Source organism: Acartia tonsa, chromosome 9 (genome assembly GCF_053477335.1).
Source record: "Acartia tonsa isolate MP-2025a chromosome 9, ASM5347733v1, whole genome shotgun sequence".
NCBI lineage: Eukaryota > Metazoa > Arthropoda > Copepoda > Calanoida > Acartiidae > Acartia > Acartia tonsa.
The window spans coordinates 7409404-7428115 of NC_137268.1; the positions used below are offsets into that span (position 1 = coordinate 7409404).

General features: G+C 33.2%; 2 protein-coding genes and 1 long non-coding RNA gene across 3 annotated transcripts; all 3 read right to left on the minus strand.

The window, feature by feature from the left end:
• Positions 1-250: 250 nt before the first annotated feature.
• Positions 251-1845, minus strand: LOC145328320 (uncharacterized). Its single transcript, XR_013882420.1, has 2 exons — positions 1706-1845; positions 251-343 (listed from the first exon to the last, which is right to left on the minus strand). It is a non-coding gene; the product is annotated as an uncharacterized LOC145328320 (long non-coding RNA).
• A 566-nt stretch (positions 1846-2411) lies between these two features.
• LOC145328491 (uncharacterized) lies at positions 2412-5493 on the minus strand. The gene is made up of 7 exons (XM_080172200.1): positions 5323-5493; positions 4773-4833; positions 4027-4106; positions 3861-3922; positions 3528-3593; positions 2939-2990; positions 2412-2513 (listed from the first exon to the last, which is right to left on the minus strand). Exons 1-7 carry the CDS (start codon positions 5332-5334, stop codon positions 2412-2414), a joined length of 435 nt encoding a protein of 144 aa, XP_080028326.1. The 5' UTR covers positions 5335-5493.
• Positions 5494-5686: 193 nt separating this feature from the next.
• Positions 5687-18506, minus strand: LOC145328492 (uncharacterized). Its single transcript, XM_080172201.1, has 13 exons — positions 18126-18506; positions 17215-17255; positions 16544-16614; positions 16341-16375; positions 14184-14233; positions 13801-13857; positions 12801-12870; positions 12426-12515; positions 11827-11886; positions 11196-11255; positions 10676-10733; positions 9993-10053; positions 5687-5851 (listed from the first exon to the last, which is right to left on the minus strand). The coding sequence occupies exons 1-13, from the start codon at positions 18184-18186 to the stop codon at positions 5687-5689; spliced, it is 879 nt and encodes a 292-aa protein (XP_080028327.1). The 5' UTR covers positions 18187-18506.
• Positions 18507-18712: the final 206 nt, after the last annotated feature.

The window sequence follows — 18712 nt, forward strand, 5'->3', positions numbered from 1 at the left end:
TTGCAGACAGACTGACATTCCTACATTTATAAAAGTATAACATGATGTCTCTCTGTAGCTTAGTCTCTCACTAACCAATATGGTTCTCCTATTTAGAGAATCTCTTTAAAGGTCCAGGGAAGGTTTGTAGCTATTTTGTGATAAGTCACCCTCCCAAGCCACTTCCCTCAAGTGCCCCTATTGTTGCTAATAGTATAACCGCTAGTTTTAATACATGATATTTAAATTTGGCTAGAATTCTAAAAATTCCCTATTTCTAAGAAACCATCTGGAATTGTTTTCATGCTTGATGTCAGGAGATACACTTTTTAACAATTCCTCTCTATCTAACTCACTTTGTCTTCTAAAAAAATATAAAATAAATAATAACTTTGGAAGCTATTGATGGTTGATTAATCTTTTAGGAACAGGTTTAGACAAATAGACATCCACCTGAATTTTGAAGGTATAATATGGCGATTTTAAAGAGGCTTACACGCGACTGCCGAGTTCTACAAGAAACAATAAAAATATTCTGTGAAAGTTTTGGTAGTGCGAATGGGGCGCTTGCCCAAAACTTTGAATATGGGGGTCGCTCTTCTATGAGTACTGCTTAAATTAGACTTTCAGTGAAATACCCATAGACATTCTCAACATCGGTGTCAGTGTAGAATTCTTTGTCCTTTTACTCCCACAATTATAATACGAATTTAGTTGAACCCGTTGCAGTTCACCAAATACCCACGCTTGGTATTATAGTGCTTTAAATTAAGAGTAACGGGTGGTTAAGAGTATTTGTATATACATGTAAATCAGTTAAGTGTTAAAGTTACAGGATAGGAGATAATAAATATAAGTAGTGTAGGACGAGAATGTGCCAAAGTCCAAACCATGATTGTGCATATTGTTAGGCCTCTAACATAAGTCATATGCACAATTCATGCCAAGTACAAAGGAACCTAAATTTGAACTTGACAATGCATGCTAAATTAACTAAGTCATATTACCTTTAAGCCAGGAGAGAAAAGAGGAGAACCAGTTGGTTTAAGAGTTAATAAATAACTGAAGTTTTTAGTGCTTACAAGCTACAAAGAAAAATAAATACTTGGATTTGGCGTACTGTCTGTTCTTGACAGTGTCTGTGTGTTAAGCGTGAGCTTAAAATTGATCAGTTGGCTTAGTTATGACTTGTTTACAGAAATAGTTACATGGTTATTTAACAATGGTTATATAGTTCAATATAATCATATAACATTGGTAAATCACATATAAATTACCATAGGTTTGCCTACATGTTCCATATATGTAAGTATATTGATAAGAAATAGGCCTAATAATGCATAAAAACTGCCTAAGTCTTGGCTTTGATAGCAATGACTTATGCCCTGAGATTGGTGTTCTAATTAAGGGGATCATGTCAATCAACATCAGCTATATGTATCTATTATACATATTCATAATTAAGATTGGATAAAATTAATCTAGGAGCGAAGCTTTTCTTCAAAAGTAGCATCCGTATGTTCAATTCATTTGAAACTTAGATGTTGCATCTACAGTTTCGAAGCATAGCATCTCTTTTTTCACCTTTGAAAATTTATTTTTTGATCGTTTTTTTGTTTTGTAATTATTAAAATGTGTATTTTTAGTGCCCTTTTTGGCCAATTTTTCCCTTTTTTGTCAAAGTTCCATTGCATGTATTAAAATATGTATGTAATTGTAAAATTACCTGCTAATAAGCACAGAATCTTCAAACTTATTTCTTAAATTAAATTTGCTTTCTGGAACATATTTCAAGGCATTGTTTATAACCACAGGCCTCAGGCCTCCAGAAATTGGCCTTCTTTTGTCATGGCTTGCTGGAATCCTTTTCAAATAATAATTTTGTTGATAGAAAAGATTTTTGGAAAATTCCTAGGGATCTAATGGGATAAGACATCCCCGATGTTGATCTACAAAATTACCCATTCTGTAGATTATGATTAGTGGTTGAAACGTTTGGAAACTCATCTTAATGAACCAACAAATCATATACAATGAAAGTCCCCAAAGTTTTCAGCCATTGAATAAGAAAATGTTATTATGAAACTTTGGGGACTAGTGTGTGTAATAAACAGCCCAATGTCACCACCTTCTCTAGGAAGAGATTCTCTCCTGATCATATCTTGATCAATCACCGCAAGGGCATTAAAGACTTTTGTTTGTAGGACGGGGGGGGGGGGGGAATGCACAAAAGAATTTTTACTCCTCTCTGAAGCAGGGGCGTCCAAGCTTTTTTATTTGGGGGGGGGGTAATCAACCCTTTACCCCCCCCCCCTTGGACGTCATTGCTCTGAAGTACAACCCCCCCCCCCCTCGATCTTACAACTTTCTTGAAAACTTTAGGGGGAAGGGGGGGTTTAGAAGGGTAAAGTAGTTTTTCCTTTGCATAAATTTTATTCATTAAAAGGATTTACAAAATCTCTTCTATTCCTGTTAAATTCAATTGGTTGTTGGTCAACTTGGATCTGTTGTTTCTTTCTCAATTGGTTAGAAACCTTATTAGGTTGTATTTGACATTTTTATACAGTTTTCATATACTAATATTTATTATTATAAGGGTTATTTTTGCATGGTGTGGAGAGATATTTTTTGCTGTCACATTTACATGATTTGTTTAAATATATGCAAAACACACTCAAAAAAAGGTGTCCAAAAGGAAATAGGTGTTATATGGTAGTAACCCAATTCCACCTGCTTTTAAGAAAAATACATTACATTTAATCTTGTTTGGGTCGGGATGGGGTGGTTAAAAAAACACTCCACAAGGTTAAATTATCACCCCATTTGAGTTTATTTAAACTTCCCCATCTCACAAAAAAATTAAATGCTTGAAATTCTTTTGTCCAACCGATACTGCTGAATTGAAAAGTAGCTTGACTATTAAAATCTTATTGTTAGTTTTTATGTAAAAATGTAAAACCTTTGGTCTTGATTTTGTTCTTGTATTTTTAAAATCTCCCCATGTTACAAGTCTAACATTAAATTGTCCTAGATATTTTCTTTTTTAAAACATGGATCTTTAGAGTCGGGGAACGACAACAAAAAAATGTACCTTATTAATGATAATAAACTAAATTTCCCTTTTATTGAATAACCCCCCCTAAATCTATGTTTTATGTTTACTACTTGATGCCAATTAGGTCTTTTTAAGAACTTGGTGGCCCCGCAACGATAGGTAACCCCCCCCCCCTCGCAGTGGCTAGGCATCGGAATTAAATTACAACTTCATTTTGTTTCATTTCACTTATATACTTATTATTTTATATTAGAGTAAAACACTAGAGAGAAAAAAGGGATAAATAACTGTATTTCCCTATCGCAATTACCTTGCGCCGACTCTCAATAGGGTCTTTGAAAATCAACCAATGGTTACAGGAATATTAACACACCCAAGTAGCAGAAAACAATCGTAGCAGACAAAAAAGGTCATTGAAAAAGGTGGGGATGTAGTTATCTGCACATACAATACATCTTTACTAATGCTCTGTTAGTTTAGATATTTAGAACACCTGTCATAATCCTTGGGTCTTTGATAATTTGCATGTTCTTCTGTCACTCCCTCCATCTCATAATCACTGTGCCAATAATTAATATTTTTGTTTTTCTATGCCAATGGATGAATTAATTGGATCTTACACCAGATTATCATATAGTAAAACTTGTAGCTGGCTAAAATAACGATCCCCCCATCAACCCCCTTTACCCCATCATAAATTAGAAATGAATCACAACGAAATAGTTCGAGGTTTGATAGGAAAAGACGACCAGACTGAAGTGGGGGGGGGGGGGGACCAAAGCTTTGAAGAACAAATATTTGATTCATAAATTAAATATTTATATTCCTGGTATCAGTCCATGTTATTATTCCATTGTTTTGAATAACTTCGAGTGGTAAACTCTGACCCTAAAATAGTTTAAGCATTTTTTCTTATGCAAATATGCTTGATTTTTCAGTATAGATGGAAACGGTTCTAATCCAGCGGATATTAAAGAGTTTCAAAGCCATACCTGATGTCCACCAGTCCAGGTTACAAGCTTGTCTGGATTTGAGAACTGGCCAGGGGTTTTGTATACATTCCCTTTGCTATCTAAATTTAGTTAAAGTTTCATTTAAGAAAAATGGAAAGTAATGAGTATTAAATTAAAAAAATTGAAAATCAAGTAGATTATATTAGGGAGGGGAATATTAGGCTGTTTATTGAACTAGTACTCAAAGTTTTATAAAAACTTTTTTCTAATTGGCTTAACAACTTTGGTGTCTTTAATTGAATTTGAAGTTGAGCGTTCAAACGTTTCAACAGCTAATTGTAATCTACAGGAGGGGTAATTTTGTGTATCATCATTGGGGATGTACATTAATGTATCGGCCATTGTCTTATACCTTTAGATTCCTAAATCATAGCAATAGATATAAAAATGAAAATCGGACAAGATATGGCTAAGAAATCAAAATAAAGCTACTTGTCCATTCATCTATAGAGACAAAAATACCATTGAAAGTCGAAAATTTAATTTTGATACAATCAATAAAAAAAAATTGAAAATCAGACAAAGAACACCATTAATATGATGTAATTATATGTGTTAGAAAAAGCAGCTAATATATGCCTTAAAGCAGTCAGACAGCTATGAATACTTCGTAGTTGTAGTTTTGGTAACAGCTGTGAAAAAATCATTTTGTAGTGACATACATATTTATTATAGTCATAATTTTAAATTGTTTAACTTACCCTTTATATAAATAAAATTACTACCTTGATTATAATATTGTCCTCTTGTTCTATATAATGGCCCTCCTCTCTCAGAAATTTTGTCCTTGTTAAAAATATTCTTAAAAAGGTATATTTTTTAACTATTAAAAAAAGATTAAATGTTTAGTGACCATGCAAAAGTATTTATATAGAAAACCACGAAACCTTTTATAAATATACCAGTATCTGGGGGCTCTGTATTTAAAGGGGGCTAGAAAATAGCTTAAAGACTTTAATCTGAAAATAAAATAGCCTAAAACCACCAAAGAATCTATGTGAGGGCTTCCTATCATATAGAAACCAATCTATTCTGTAGTTAATAGGCTTCAAAAAATATATATGTATATATACATATCTTTTGGAGCCAATAGACCAAAGGACTAAGAAAATTATATACCTGATGCTCAAAAAGGTGTCTATCTTTATTAGCAGCTACAAAATCATATTTTCCACATTCTGTTTATTATAGGTAGATGAACAGACTAACAGATGGACAGACAGACAGATAGACAAACAGACAGACTGAAGGACATCTTGCTACTAAAAAAATTACCTGGCTTTGCATATGATGTTCATTGATTATTTCATAATCATTATAGTTATTAAAGTTATTATGATTGTAATCACTATAATCATTGACAATATTTTGTGAGTCATAACCATTAATAGTTTGGCTGGTAGTAAATTCTCCATAGTTGTTATTAAATACAGTGGTTTCATAACTGTTTCTGGTAATTAAATATAGGGTTTCAAAATTTTACAAGGATGACAACATCAATAAGAAGTTGAGCATAAAAAGTCATAGATTGAAATACAGACAACGTGACTTCATGAACAGATGTGAAATGATTATAAATCAAAAATAAACTGACCGACTGACGTAGGAACAGCCAAAGAAAATTATAGAGTATCTTTGCTCAAAGAAAGGAATTGGCAATAGGAGATATAACATTAATTTTTAAAAATCTTCTAATTATCTCAACCCCATTCCTATTTGTAGTAGCTTGATTATTGTGAGAATAATAATTTCTTTCATCTTGATATCTTCCTCCAATTACCAAATCTAAGCCTTTATAATTCACCTAAAATTTTTAAAAATAAAAACAAATATGGCATATCAAAGCAATGAAAAAACTTGGTAATCAAGAATTGAATAATATTGATGAAAGAAAAACTTAAATATTTCATCTACCACTAGTCGCCGGAAGGAAAAGGCAGTTTTTTGAAAGGGGCTATCTGAGATTATTACAGATTCCGATATATACATATATAGACTAATGAAAAATGCAAAAAACGAAATCAAAAGCGTTCCTTCTTGGCAGAAAATCTGGGAAAAAGAGTTAAGCTATTTTAACCTAAAATTTACATTGGCAAGCCTGCAAAAAATATACAGACATTTTAAACATGTCATTGCTCAGCACATAGAAAAGGTAGAAAAATGCTATGCATACCATTGGAAAGCTTATAACCTCTATTTTTCATATTAGTATATTATGTTTTTGTACTATAATAAGTTTTTGGGCTATCCTCTGAAAAATGCACAAGTTTTGAAAATGCAGTTTTTTTTCTTGAATTTTAAGTTTAATACTTGTTACACAAACCTTTTAAAAATTATATTGCTTAGCACCTAGAGTTATATAATTATTCTATATAGATATCTTTGTATATTTTAGGTACATTGGGTACTTTAAATTTTTGCTTAATTAAAAATTGTCTTTTAAATGTGTATAGTTTGTAGTAAGAACCAAATAGGGAGGGGGAAAATTTATACACTTATAGGCAATGAAATTCAGTATAAAATTTTGCCATGGATGTTTTTGGGCTTGTTGTTATAGCCATTAAACTGATTCTTTTTGTAAAATCTCTTATATGATTAAATATACCACTAAACCCAATGTTTGGTATTTTCCTTCAAGGGGTTAGTGGGGTAAAACTGCACCTAAAACTACTAAAACTTTAAGTTCTGGGCTTATTTTTAGAGATATCAAGCTGACTTTATTAAAGTATACTTTTTTGCATAATTTAGCCAAGTAGCCACTTTTTATTTGATTTTGGCACTTTCCTCCTTGGGGCTATTGGGGTAAAACACTCCCCAAAACACTAAAATTTAAGCCTTTAAGGCTTGAGCTTATTTATCAGGGTTCGGCAGCCGCGAGCCTCAGCCGCACATAAGCCTCAGTTTTAAACCTGCTTGAGGGCAGAAAAAGAAATTTCAGAAAGAAGGATTGTCTGCTAAAGAGCAGTTTTATACATCCAGCTGAATTTTATAGTGATAAAATGACGATTTCACTGAGGCTTACACGCGGCTTACATGTGGCTGCCGATCCCTGTTATTTATAGAGATTTCAAGTTGATTTTTTAATGTAAACTTTTTCACATAATTGAGCTAAGTAGCAACTAAAGATTTCATTTTAACACTTTCTTTCTAGGTGGTAGTGGGGTGAAAGACCCCCGATTAATTAAGTTATCAGATCCAAGGGGGGGGGGGGGAGTTTACATCATTTTTATAAATTTGGTACAAAATTTTGCTCTAGATGTTTGGGCTTGTTGTTATCAACCTGATTATTTTTGTAAAATCTCTTATATCCTCCTCCTATTATATAAAGTAGTAAGCTATTTTTGTCTGTAGAAAAGGATCTCTGTAACCGCTGGTCAGATATGGTCCTTCTATACTGTGTAGCTTCTCATAGGTTCTGGGAAGGTTTCTAACTATTTTGGGGGAGGGTACAATCACCCTCCCAAGGGAAATCACCCTAAAAAAATGAACTCTTCCCATTTTTAAAAACTTTTCTTTTAATAAGTACAATAGAAAGTAGAGGGGTCACCTTCACCACAAGGGCCTCTAGAGTACTCTAGGGCCTAACCGCTAGTGATTAAATATACCAGAAAGTCTTAAGTTTTGGCACTTTCCTTCGAGGGGAAAGTGGGGGTAAAACTGACCCCAAAACTACTAAAACATTAAGTTCTGTGCTTCTTTTTAAAAATATTTGTTATGAAAACTTTTTTCAAATAACTGAACTAAATAATCATTAGATTTCAATTAGGCACTTTCTTTCAAGGACTATATCATTTTTTTCAATTATGTGAAATATGTTTTCATCAAAGTTCAATATGATATCTTTGAAAATAAGCTCAAAACTCATAATTTTTGTATTTGGATGTGTTTTACCCCACTAGACTCAAGAGGGAAAGTGCCATAAGGAAATCTGTAATAGCTACTAATTCAATTAGTAAAATATGTTTATATTAAAAAAATTTGTTTGATATCTTCAAAAATAATCTCAAAGCTTATAATTTTAGTGTTTTAGAGGTTTTTTACCCCACAAGCCCCTAGAAGGAAAGTGCCAAAATTCAATTTTTAAAGTTTTACAGGTAGATCTATTTATATAGGAAAATTTTAAAAAAGAATCATTTAATAACTATAACAACAAGTCTAAACAGCCAGGGCAAAATCTGGTACTGACTTATGATTTTAATGTTTTAGGGAGTGTTTTACCCCACTAGCCCCAAGAAGGAAAGTGCCAAAATGAAAAAAAACTTAAATTAAAAAAATCTTCTTGACATCTTAAAAATAGGCTCCAAGGAGGAAAGTACCAAATGAAATCTTCAGTGACTACTTAGCTTAATTATGTAAAAAAGTTTACATTAAAAAATCAGCTTAATATCTCTAAAACTAAGCTCAGACTTTAGATTTTAGTGTTTTTGAAGTTGTTTTACCCCACTAGCCTCTAGAAGGAAAGTGCCAAATTCAATTTTCAAAGATTTGTTGGCAGTTTATATCATACTAACGGCTACGCCCCTAGAGGCCTCTAGGGACACTTGAGGAAGAGAGAGTCAAATTTAATAACCCAATTTCTTATTTTAAATTTTTAAAGAAAAAGTAAAAAAAAAAAATTTTTTTTGGGGGGGGGTGCCCCCCCCCTTAATTTTCAATTTTAGTTAAAAAAAATAAAAAAAATAAAAATTTTGTTGGGGGGGGGGGATTTTTCATTTTTTGGGGGGGTTGGAGTTGTCCCACCCCCCAAAAAATTAGTTATAAACCTTCCCGGGACCTATGAGAAGCTACCCTGTTAAGGAGAACCCGATCGGTTCAGCGGTTAGCGAGATCCTTCGGTACAGACACACAGATACACAGACACATAGACATCCTGTTACTTTAGTATAAGGATAAGAAATTTTACAAAAAGAATCAGGTTAATGACAACAAACCCAAAAACATCCAAGGCAAAATTTTATACTGAATTGCATTGCCTATAAGTGTAAACCCCCCCCCCAAACTACAACCTATGCACATTTCTAAGACAATTTTTAATTAAGCTAAAATTAAAAATACCCAAAGTACCTAAAATATACAAATATCTATAATACAAAGTAGCTTGATGTCTGTCCGTCTGTCTGTCCCTTAAGATCTTGGTAACCACTGAACCAATCGGAACCGAGGGTATATACCTATTGGTCCTGTGGTGGTTTTAAGCTATTTTCTTGGGGGGAGGGGGGGGGGTGGGACACCTCCAACCCCCGAAAAATGAAAATTCCCCCCCCAAAAAAAAAAAAAATTCCTGGTGCTGCCCATAAATTATTTTTTAAAAATTACCTCATAGGCCAAAGCCCCTAGCGAGGAAGCCGCTAGTATCTATATAAAATAATTATATAACTCTAGGTGCTAAGCAATAAGATTTGAGGTTTGTGTAACAAGTATCATATCAAACTTAAAATTCAAGATTTTTTTAATTTGTGTATACTTCAGAGGATAGCTCAAAAAATAATAATAGTACAAAAACGTAATATACCAATATGAAAAATAGAGGTTATAAGCTTTCCAATGGTATGCGTAGCATTTTTTTACCACTTCTTGGTGCAGAGTAATGACATGTTTAAAATGTCTGTATATTTTTTGCAGGATTGCCAATGTGAATTTTAGGTTAAAAATAGCTAAAATCTTTTTCCCGGATTTTCTCCCAAGAAGGAACGCTTTTGATTTCGTTTTTTGCATTTTTCATTTGTCTATATATGTATATATCAGAATCTGTAATAATCTCAGATAGCCCCTTTCAAAAAACTGCTTTTTCCTTCTGGCGACTAGTGCTACTGATGGGGTAATTTTTTTATAACATCATTGGAAATGTATATTAATTAATCGTCCATTGTCTTATCCCTTAAGAACCGGTTTTTATCCATTCTAAAAAATCATGTATAGCATGCGACAAGTAACTATTCTTTTACCTCTTGAGCATAAGGTGTATCTTGGACAGTAATTAAACCAGATGCTAATTTTTCTGCACTTCTGAAATGGATATTTAATATATGTGGATATTATGACAGGGTGAAAATTGTGATCAATTAATGTTGTAATTTCCACTGCCATTTATTGGCCAGTTTGTTCCTACAGTAGGAGGGGAGGGAATAGGGTAAAGGGGGTAGTTAGGGGGATCGTTATTTTAGCCAGCTACAAGTTTCCCTTAATTAGAATACTGGTGTTAAATCCATTACTTTTGAATTGTGAATTGTATAATTATTACATATTTCATTGTAAATGCAAACAAAATTATATAAAATTTAGTGTAATAATATTAAAAACAAGGATGACAATATCTATAAAGAGCGAAGCACAAAAAATCATGGAATGGAGAAACGGACAAAGTGAGTTATAGAGCAGATATTCAGTTCTCATAATATTAAAAAAGAATATACAATCACGAAACCTTTAAAATGTAAGGTTTATCTCTTTTGAATGACCGACAGACAGAAAAACAAACCAATGTTAAGGTTAGATGCGTTTATATCATAGGAATCTTCACTTGAAATTTTAGCTTTCTACCTTAATATCTGCCGAGAAAACCACATTTCCTCCATAGCGTTACGGACTGACGGACGGACAGACAAGACCTTCCATGATAAAAGTTTACCTTATAAATGCTTCTCGTTTTGGTCTCTTTAAAGATTTGAAACACTGACTATTTGCTCCTACAAATTTTTAAAAAAACAAGGATGGAAACATCCATAAAAAGCAAAGCAATAGAAATAATGGACAAACTGACGGACAAAGCAGATGTTTAATGGTCAGTCATAGAAAACTGAATGATTAATTTCAACCATATCCTTATGATAAAGTAAAAGGATCTTTGTCTGTATGTCTGTACCAAAGGATCTCGTTAACCACTGAACCGATATAGTTCTCCTTTACAGGGTAGGTTCTCATAGGTTCTGGGAAGGTTTGTTACGATTTTGAGGAACGGTACCACCATCCTCTCAAGTGAAATCGCCCCTAGAAAATAATAACTCCCCCATAATAATAACCATGCTTTGGCAGCTAGCAGCCTTAAAAACAATTTTTAAAGATAATCTTTACCAGGAACATTTTTCCGTGAATTGCACTAGATACAACTATTTTGATAAAATTACACAGGATTATTAAAATGTACATACCCTCCCAAGGGGAAGTTTGGTTGCATCTAACTTGAATAATCTCTATATTCCAAATACCACCTTAAAAACCAAGTATGAATTAAAGGGTCTAGTTTCCTTCGGCTACAATTTAAAATCTGTGCAGACTTGCTTAGAGTGGCTTTGACTTTTTAAAAGTTGGAATGGCTCAAACCACCCAGCTTCTACAGCCAAGCACTGGTAAAATAAAGCTAATATCTATATAAAGGTGATTTACCAAAAAAATGTTTAACATGAATTGCAACACTCATAAAAAGCGAAGCTCAACTAAATACAAAGGAAAACACTTTTCTAAAACACGTTCAGTAATTCTAGAAGTTTTGCTTTACTACTGACATAATGCCTAATCGTATTAAGATTATTATTCCAAAAAGTTGTGGTCGAATAAGTTACAAGATCGAAATGTTTTCATTAGGCCCACGGACTTATAATAGAGTTTTTACGCTTTCTAAACTGCACCTTGCTGTTACAGAAATCTTTATGCAAAGTTTGAAATCAAAAGGACAATTCCGAAATGCCCAAAATAACAATAATAGCCATCCGTTTCGGAATTATGGACCGAGTTTAGTTCTTGTTGATGTATCATATTTTATCTATAAAAAAAGATATTAACCTAAGGTTTGGACACCAGCTCCAAGAATCAGATTTTCTCCAGCCAAGACAGGTATTGTCACTAAATAAAATATCATATTAAAATAGATAGTAATATATTATTACTTGGATTTTACACCATATTTTCATGTTCTCCAAGTGATACTCACAGCTGGCTAAAACAACGATACATCCCATCCACCCACTTTATCCCCTCCCCTCCCCTCCTACTGGATGAACGAACTAACAAATAAATGAGTTCCTTATTAGCAAGCTTAATTAACAACAAGTTTTCCCCTGTTAAAATATTCAGGTATTTTATATGCATTGATATTAAAAAAGATTAAATTTTGTCGGCAAAACCCTGTGCAGTGCATGTGCACTCAACTGAATGGGTCATCTCAAAAAACGCCTATCTCAAAAAACGTCTATCTTAATAAACGCCCTTCTCAAAAAACGCCTATCTCAAAAAACGCCTTTCCCATAAAATGCCAACTACGTTTAAAAATAAAGCACTGTTTCATATCTAGTATTCAATAGTATGAAAAGACTATATTTTGATATCTTGAATTCTGAGATAGGCGTTTTTTGAGTATAACCAACTGAATCTGAAGGTCATACCTGAATGTTTGTCTAAATTTCCACACAACAGGGGTGATCTAACACCCTCAGATCCTCCAATAATTGTCAAGAAATCATTCAAACATTCTCCTAAATATATTACAAAGTTTAAATTTATTACATTTGGTTTCTCTTGTACATGTATTTCTAGGCCCCTAAAGTAACTTTTAAGAATGAAATTCAAAACAGTGTATTTTGAGTAACACGTCTAACCCGCATTCCTTCTAAAAAAAATATTTTAAAAATAAGAAGGGAAGAAGAGATCAGTTAGGCACTCTAAGGGAAAGTACCAAAAAAATAACAACTAATTTATTTATCATTATATTTTTCGTACGTAATTGCTGCCCTACTTAAACAGATTTGTTCTTGTTTTACCTCTAGTTTGAGATGGTCCCATCGAAAATTTGATAAAATTTAACTGAACATGGCAGATTTCTTCTTGGATCTGTTGAATAGATAAACATATAATTAGTTTTCATCAAAAAGGATTACTTTATTTACTGCTATTTTATGCACTAGCGGCTTCGCCCTAGCCTTTTGGGGCTTTGCCCTAAGAGAATTTATCAACCTATTTTTGCGTTATTCAAATTTAAATAGAAAAATCAAAAAAAAAATTTGTGGTGGGGAAATTTTTTTTTTTTTTGGGGGGGGGGTAGCGACCCCCGTTTTTTTATTTTAGGTTTAAAAGAAAAGAAAAAAATTTGGGGGGGTGTTATTTTTCATTTTTTGGGGGTTGTGGGTGTTCCACCCCCTAAGAAAATAGCTTAAAACCATCACAGGACCAGTAGATATATTCCCTGAAGAGTAGAGTCTAATGTTTAGTTCAGTGGTTACTGAGATCTTTAGCTTCAGACAGACAGACAGACGGACGGACAGACAGACAGAAGACAGACAGACATCATACTACTTGGTATTATAGATAAACTTACTCTTTTAAATCCGATCAAAAATCGCAAAAAATGCAAATTTTGATATAAACAGGTAGTCATATCAAATAAGTATTTTCCGAACTCTAATTCCAAGAATATACAGGCAGGCCAGGAGCCTAGCGCTGCGGCCATGACCTTTATTAACAGTGGAGGCTACTTTCCTTAGGAAGCTACTTTGTCCGGAAGCTACATTGTCCTGAAGCTACTTTGTCCTGAAGCTACTTTGTCCTGAAGCTACTTTGTCCGAAGCTACTTTGTCTGAAGCTACTTTGTCCAAAGCTACTTTGTCCAAGATCAACCAAAACTTGTATAAATTTTATGATTTTATTCTATTATTGTAGAAATTTATTTGTAATACGATGCTATAAATGATTTTTCTTTATAACTGAGATGTGGTTCTAAATCCAGCAGATATCAATTGTTATACTGGAAATGAAAAAATATACCTTTAAAATATGACTACAGAGTGTACCAGTCTCTACAGGATGTGGATATTCATAATTCTATAATATTACAATGTTAGAGTAAATCACTAGAAGGAGAAAGGATTAAATAACTGTATCTCCCCATCGCAACCGTCTTGTGCAACCTTTCTATTGGGTCATTGCAAATCAACCAATGGTATCGCTTATATTAACACAGCCAAGTATGAGAAAATAATTTAGAAGCAGACGAAAGAGGTCTTTGAAAAAAGAAGGGAGGTAGTTGTCTGTATATAATCTATACTATAGATCTGTTATATTACAATTAATACACAAAAATGTTTTTTGTTATTTCAAATATATCCTTATATAAAAGTAACAGGATGTCTGTCGGATAACCGGCTTACCTGGAAATACGAGACAATAGCGGATGTAGAACCTCCACACTTGTGCTCCTCTAAATACAACGTCCATTAAAATGAAGTTCAACATATCAGACAATCATACAAACGAAAATTAACAATTATATAGTAATATCACTCTTGATATATTGGAATAAAATTTGAGCAAAATTTTTCTTAAAACAGGATGCTATGTGAATAAACTGTTCAGTCTATTGAATTTTTGGGGGTAGGGGACAGGGGTACCCAAAATTTAGTGTATAAAACGTTTGGAAATAAACAAGTGATAAGCTTTGATTATCTTGCTAATAACATATTTGTGGACATTGTTAATCTAATGATCGCTAAGGACGGACAGTCAGACTAATAATATATATAAAATCTTCGTTTATTAAATCTAGAGGTCGGCAGCCGCGCCTAAGTCGCGAAAAAGCATCAAATTTAAACCCGATTGTGCCAATAAGAAAAAATCCGAAATGATTGTCTGTTTAGGAACAGGTTTAGACATCCAGATGAATTTTAAAGTTATATTGATGATTTCATTGAGGCCTAAACGTGCTAATTTATTCAAAACCTTGACATTGAAAAAGGATAATTATATTATAATTTGCAAGCAAATAATAACGTACTTATACACTGAGTGGGTCAGTATAATTTAAGTCCCCTCCATCTCTATGTTAATAGCATATTTTTGCAAGCAACGCTAATTTACAGTTACGGACGGACAGTTTTAAGAAAAGATTCGCTTGCAAATTCGCTTTTAAAAATTGACTTTGAAAAAGGACAATGATATAGAAAAATGTTGCAAAGAAAAGAAAAAAAAAACTTTTTATAAAAAGCACTGCAATGGAAATAATTCATTACAAGGACAAAGTAATTCATAAAAACACAGCAATATAAAATTATGAAATTTAGCTATATTAAATGACAGAGGAAAAAATGTGTTTCTTCTTGAGCAACTCCCACTCATCCTTATTTTGAAATTTATTGAAAATGAAGGGGAGGGGAAGTTTTTCGTTTGCTTCATAATTAATTACTTTAGGTTAGGTTAAGTTAGGGTATATTGTATACTAGGTAGCCCCGCGGGGTTGAGCACCATAGCTAGGTGTGGATCCTGCAGGTTTAGGGCCCCTTGCAGGGATTAGGCATAGTTAACCCTCCCCCTTAATTTTCGATTTATTATAAAAATAATGGGAGGGGCTTTCAGTGCTCAAACGGCATGTTGTGTGAACGCAACGGAAAAATGAAGAAAAATATTATAGGTTCTGCCTTTTGGGAAAGCTTTATACTGACTTTCTGATTTGGAAAGCTTTTTTCCGTAAAATAGATCCATTTATCTATGAAAACGTGTCTTAAAAACACATCCACAATAACAGAAAGACAGATTGCATTACATCTATTTCTACAGATACATACAGAAAATAAAATATATAGAAGTCCAAAAGGACATACAGGCAGTCGCTTTCACAGTAGCTTTGCTCCTAAAGATTTGGTTATTTACTTGAATATATTTTCCTGTCTTAAAATTCTTATCCTTTTCTTTATGAACATGTGAAAAACAACAACAAAGGAGATTTTTTGTGTCCAAAATGACATGACTTGATTTCTAGCCTTAAAGCTAAAACATGGGATAAAAGGGATTTCATGTGCAAAATTTCTTTTTGCACATTATTGGATATAGGATACACATGGATATATTTGAAGGGGGAAATTTGCCGTCAATTTAGTTCGCTAATAAGGAACTCATTTATCGGTCAGTTCGATCATCCAGTTGGAGGGAAGGGGTTGGGGTAAAGGGGGTTTCACTTTATTAAAGAACATGAAAATCTAAGGTAACATCCAAGATACATTATATCCATTGAAAATGAATATAATGTGCAAAATATCATGTACTAAGATATCAAGATTGTAGTACCATTGGGAAATATGCAATTTTCTCAGCTATTAATGAAGATAGTTATGTAAAATTTTAAATATGTTTTCCTTTACAAATTAGCATCTATTCTACACCTTACGTTGTCCGTTCTCTGCTATTACAAATTGCTTTTTTCTCTTTGCCGTGAAAAAAATTTAATTCATTAAAACTTTTTCTAGTATGGCTTCGGAACCGAATACTATCTGCTGGATTAGAACCGCGGAAAGCTGTCTATAACTATTCCTTACCTAAGCAGCAGATATTGAAATTAAATTTGCAAAATCCTGATTTTAAAGCAGCTTAAAGTGCCTATAAAAAAATAACGTCATATAATACAAATTACCAATTACAGGCCAGTATACATTTTAATTTAAGTAAAATATATACTTGACTATCATAGGCCATTTGTATTGTATGACGTCAATTTTTTAAAGGGACTATAAGCTGCTTCCCTGATTTAGTGTGAGCATGTCCCGTACACTCTGCATTGTCCCTGCATACACCCAGCCTTCCTTCAGTATCCTAAATATACAATTACCATTATATAAAAGTAAGAGGATGTTCATCTGTCTGTAGATTAATATCTCCCACCTTCCTCAGTATCCTAAATACTATTAGAGTAAAACAATGAAGGGGTTAAATAACTGTATGTCCCTACCCCCAAGGACCCTGTGCCGACTTTCAATATGTTTTTTTTTTAAATCAACTAATAACGTCGGAAAAATATTACCACAGCCAAATCGCTACAAGGAGAAAGCAATTTGCAAGCAGACGAAAAAGGTCGCCAACCAGGAAAAAAACTCACACTTTCTATTTGTCAGTTAAAAAGACAATTTCATTTTATCAATTTGAAAAAAAGACGGACATACCTAATTGTAGAACAGCTCCAAGAAAATAAATTGGCTCAATACCAGCTGAGTATCCACGTGGATATTCAGCTTCTATTGGGGTCATTTTTGGATACTCAGCTACCATTGGGAAAATGTGTGGATATTCAACTACCATTGGGGGAAAAAAGTTTTTAAACAATTATTTTGGTTAGCTTTTTTGTTAATGTGTGGATACTCAGCTACTATTGGGGAATTTGTGGATACTCAGCTGGTATTGAGCCAATAAATTTACCTGACATATTTCTGTAAACATACAGGCATCCCCTTCACACACTAAAATATTAAAGTGATAGAATGTCTTTCAGTCTCCGGGTACAATGGATTTAGAATACGTGGATATATTGACAGGGAAAACTTGTCTTTAATCTAGGTTGCTTATATGGACCTCATTTATTAGTCAGTTCTTTAATCCAGTAGAAGTGGAGGGGATGTGGTAAAGGGGGTTGATGAGAGGTATCATTATTTTAGCTAGTTGTGAGTATTAAATGATGAACCCCTTTGTACTTTTAAAACTAATTCATATGAAAGAGGGTTAAAACTAATAATTTTTCCTTTAAATAAAAACTAAAAAGTCAAAGCCTGAGGGGAGCTCTATAATCTTGTAGGGGCTCTATCCCGACGGAAAACTAGCGTTTTGGGGTTAACCTAAATTTTACGTCACCTAACCTAATACGTTTTTTAAAATAAAAAAAACAGGAGGGTCTTTTGGTAGTCCACTATTCAAAACTTGGGAAATCGTCGCTAATTTTTCTCGCGTCATATGCGAGAATATTCACAAACAATATGCAACTATTTTATATTGCAAAATATAAATTCTAACTTTTTTTGCAAAGAAATTTATTTAGATTTCTTTGTTCAAAAAAAATAGGGATTAATTTTTATGCGGTCTTTCAGTTGTGAATTACAGACAATCAACCCTTTAATGGCAAGATCTTTATCTAGAAGTCCTGGGGAATTTTTTTTGATGGTGGTGGTATCCCACCCCCCAAGAAAGTAGCTCAAACCCACCACAGGACCAGTAGGTATATTTAATGAAGAGTAGTGCTCAATCGGTTTATCGGTTACTAAGATCTTAAGCTTCAGACGGACAGACTGGGAGACATCGTTCTGCTTTGTATTATAGAGGTTATTATTTTATTCTACCTGTCTTAGTAGACCTAACTTTTCCAAAGAACGCTAACAAAAACAAAATAATAATATACATTTTTCAAATAACTTTATTTAACACTAAGAATTATTTAACTATATAATTTTGATTCTCATTTTTATCTGAAAGTTTTTTTCATAAAATTTTATCATCTAGTGTAGTTTATGAATTTGCAATAAAATAAGGTTATTTCCAGTATGGCTACGAAACCGATTAATATCCGCTGGATTAGAACTGAATCTCAGCCATATTGAAATATCATGTACTGTATCGCACTACACACAATTGACTACGCACGAATAATAGAAGTTTGATTAGTCCGGGCCTATGGCCCCTAGGGGCTAACAAAACTGGAATTAATCATATGATTTTTAATGTTGCTACCCGCGGAAAGCTGTCTATAAATTGATGCTATTCAGGAGAGGAGCCGGTCAAATTAAATAGCGAAGTTTTCTACATTTCGGGGCAGTCTGACCGTAACGGATACCTCTTGTTGTTCATCTAGACTAATTAGAATTGCCTTAAAGATTTCAAACTTGGTATGATGAGTTATTCTATTGATTTTTATTAAATTTTATTGGTC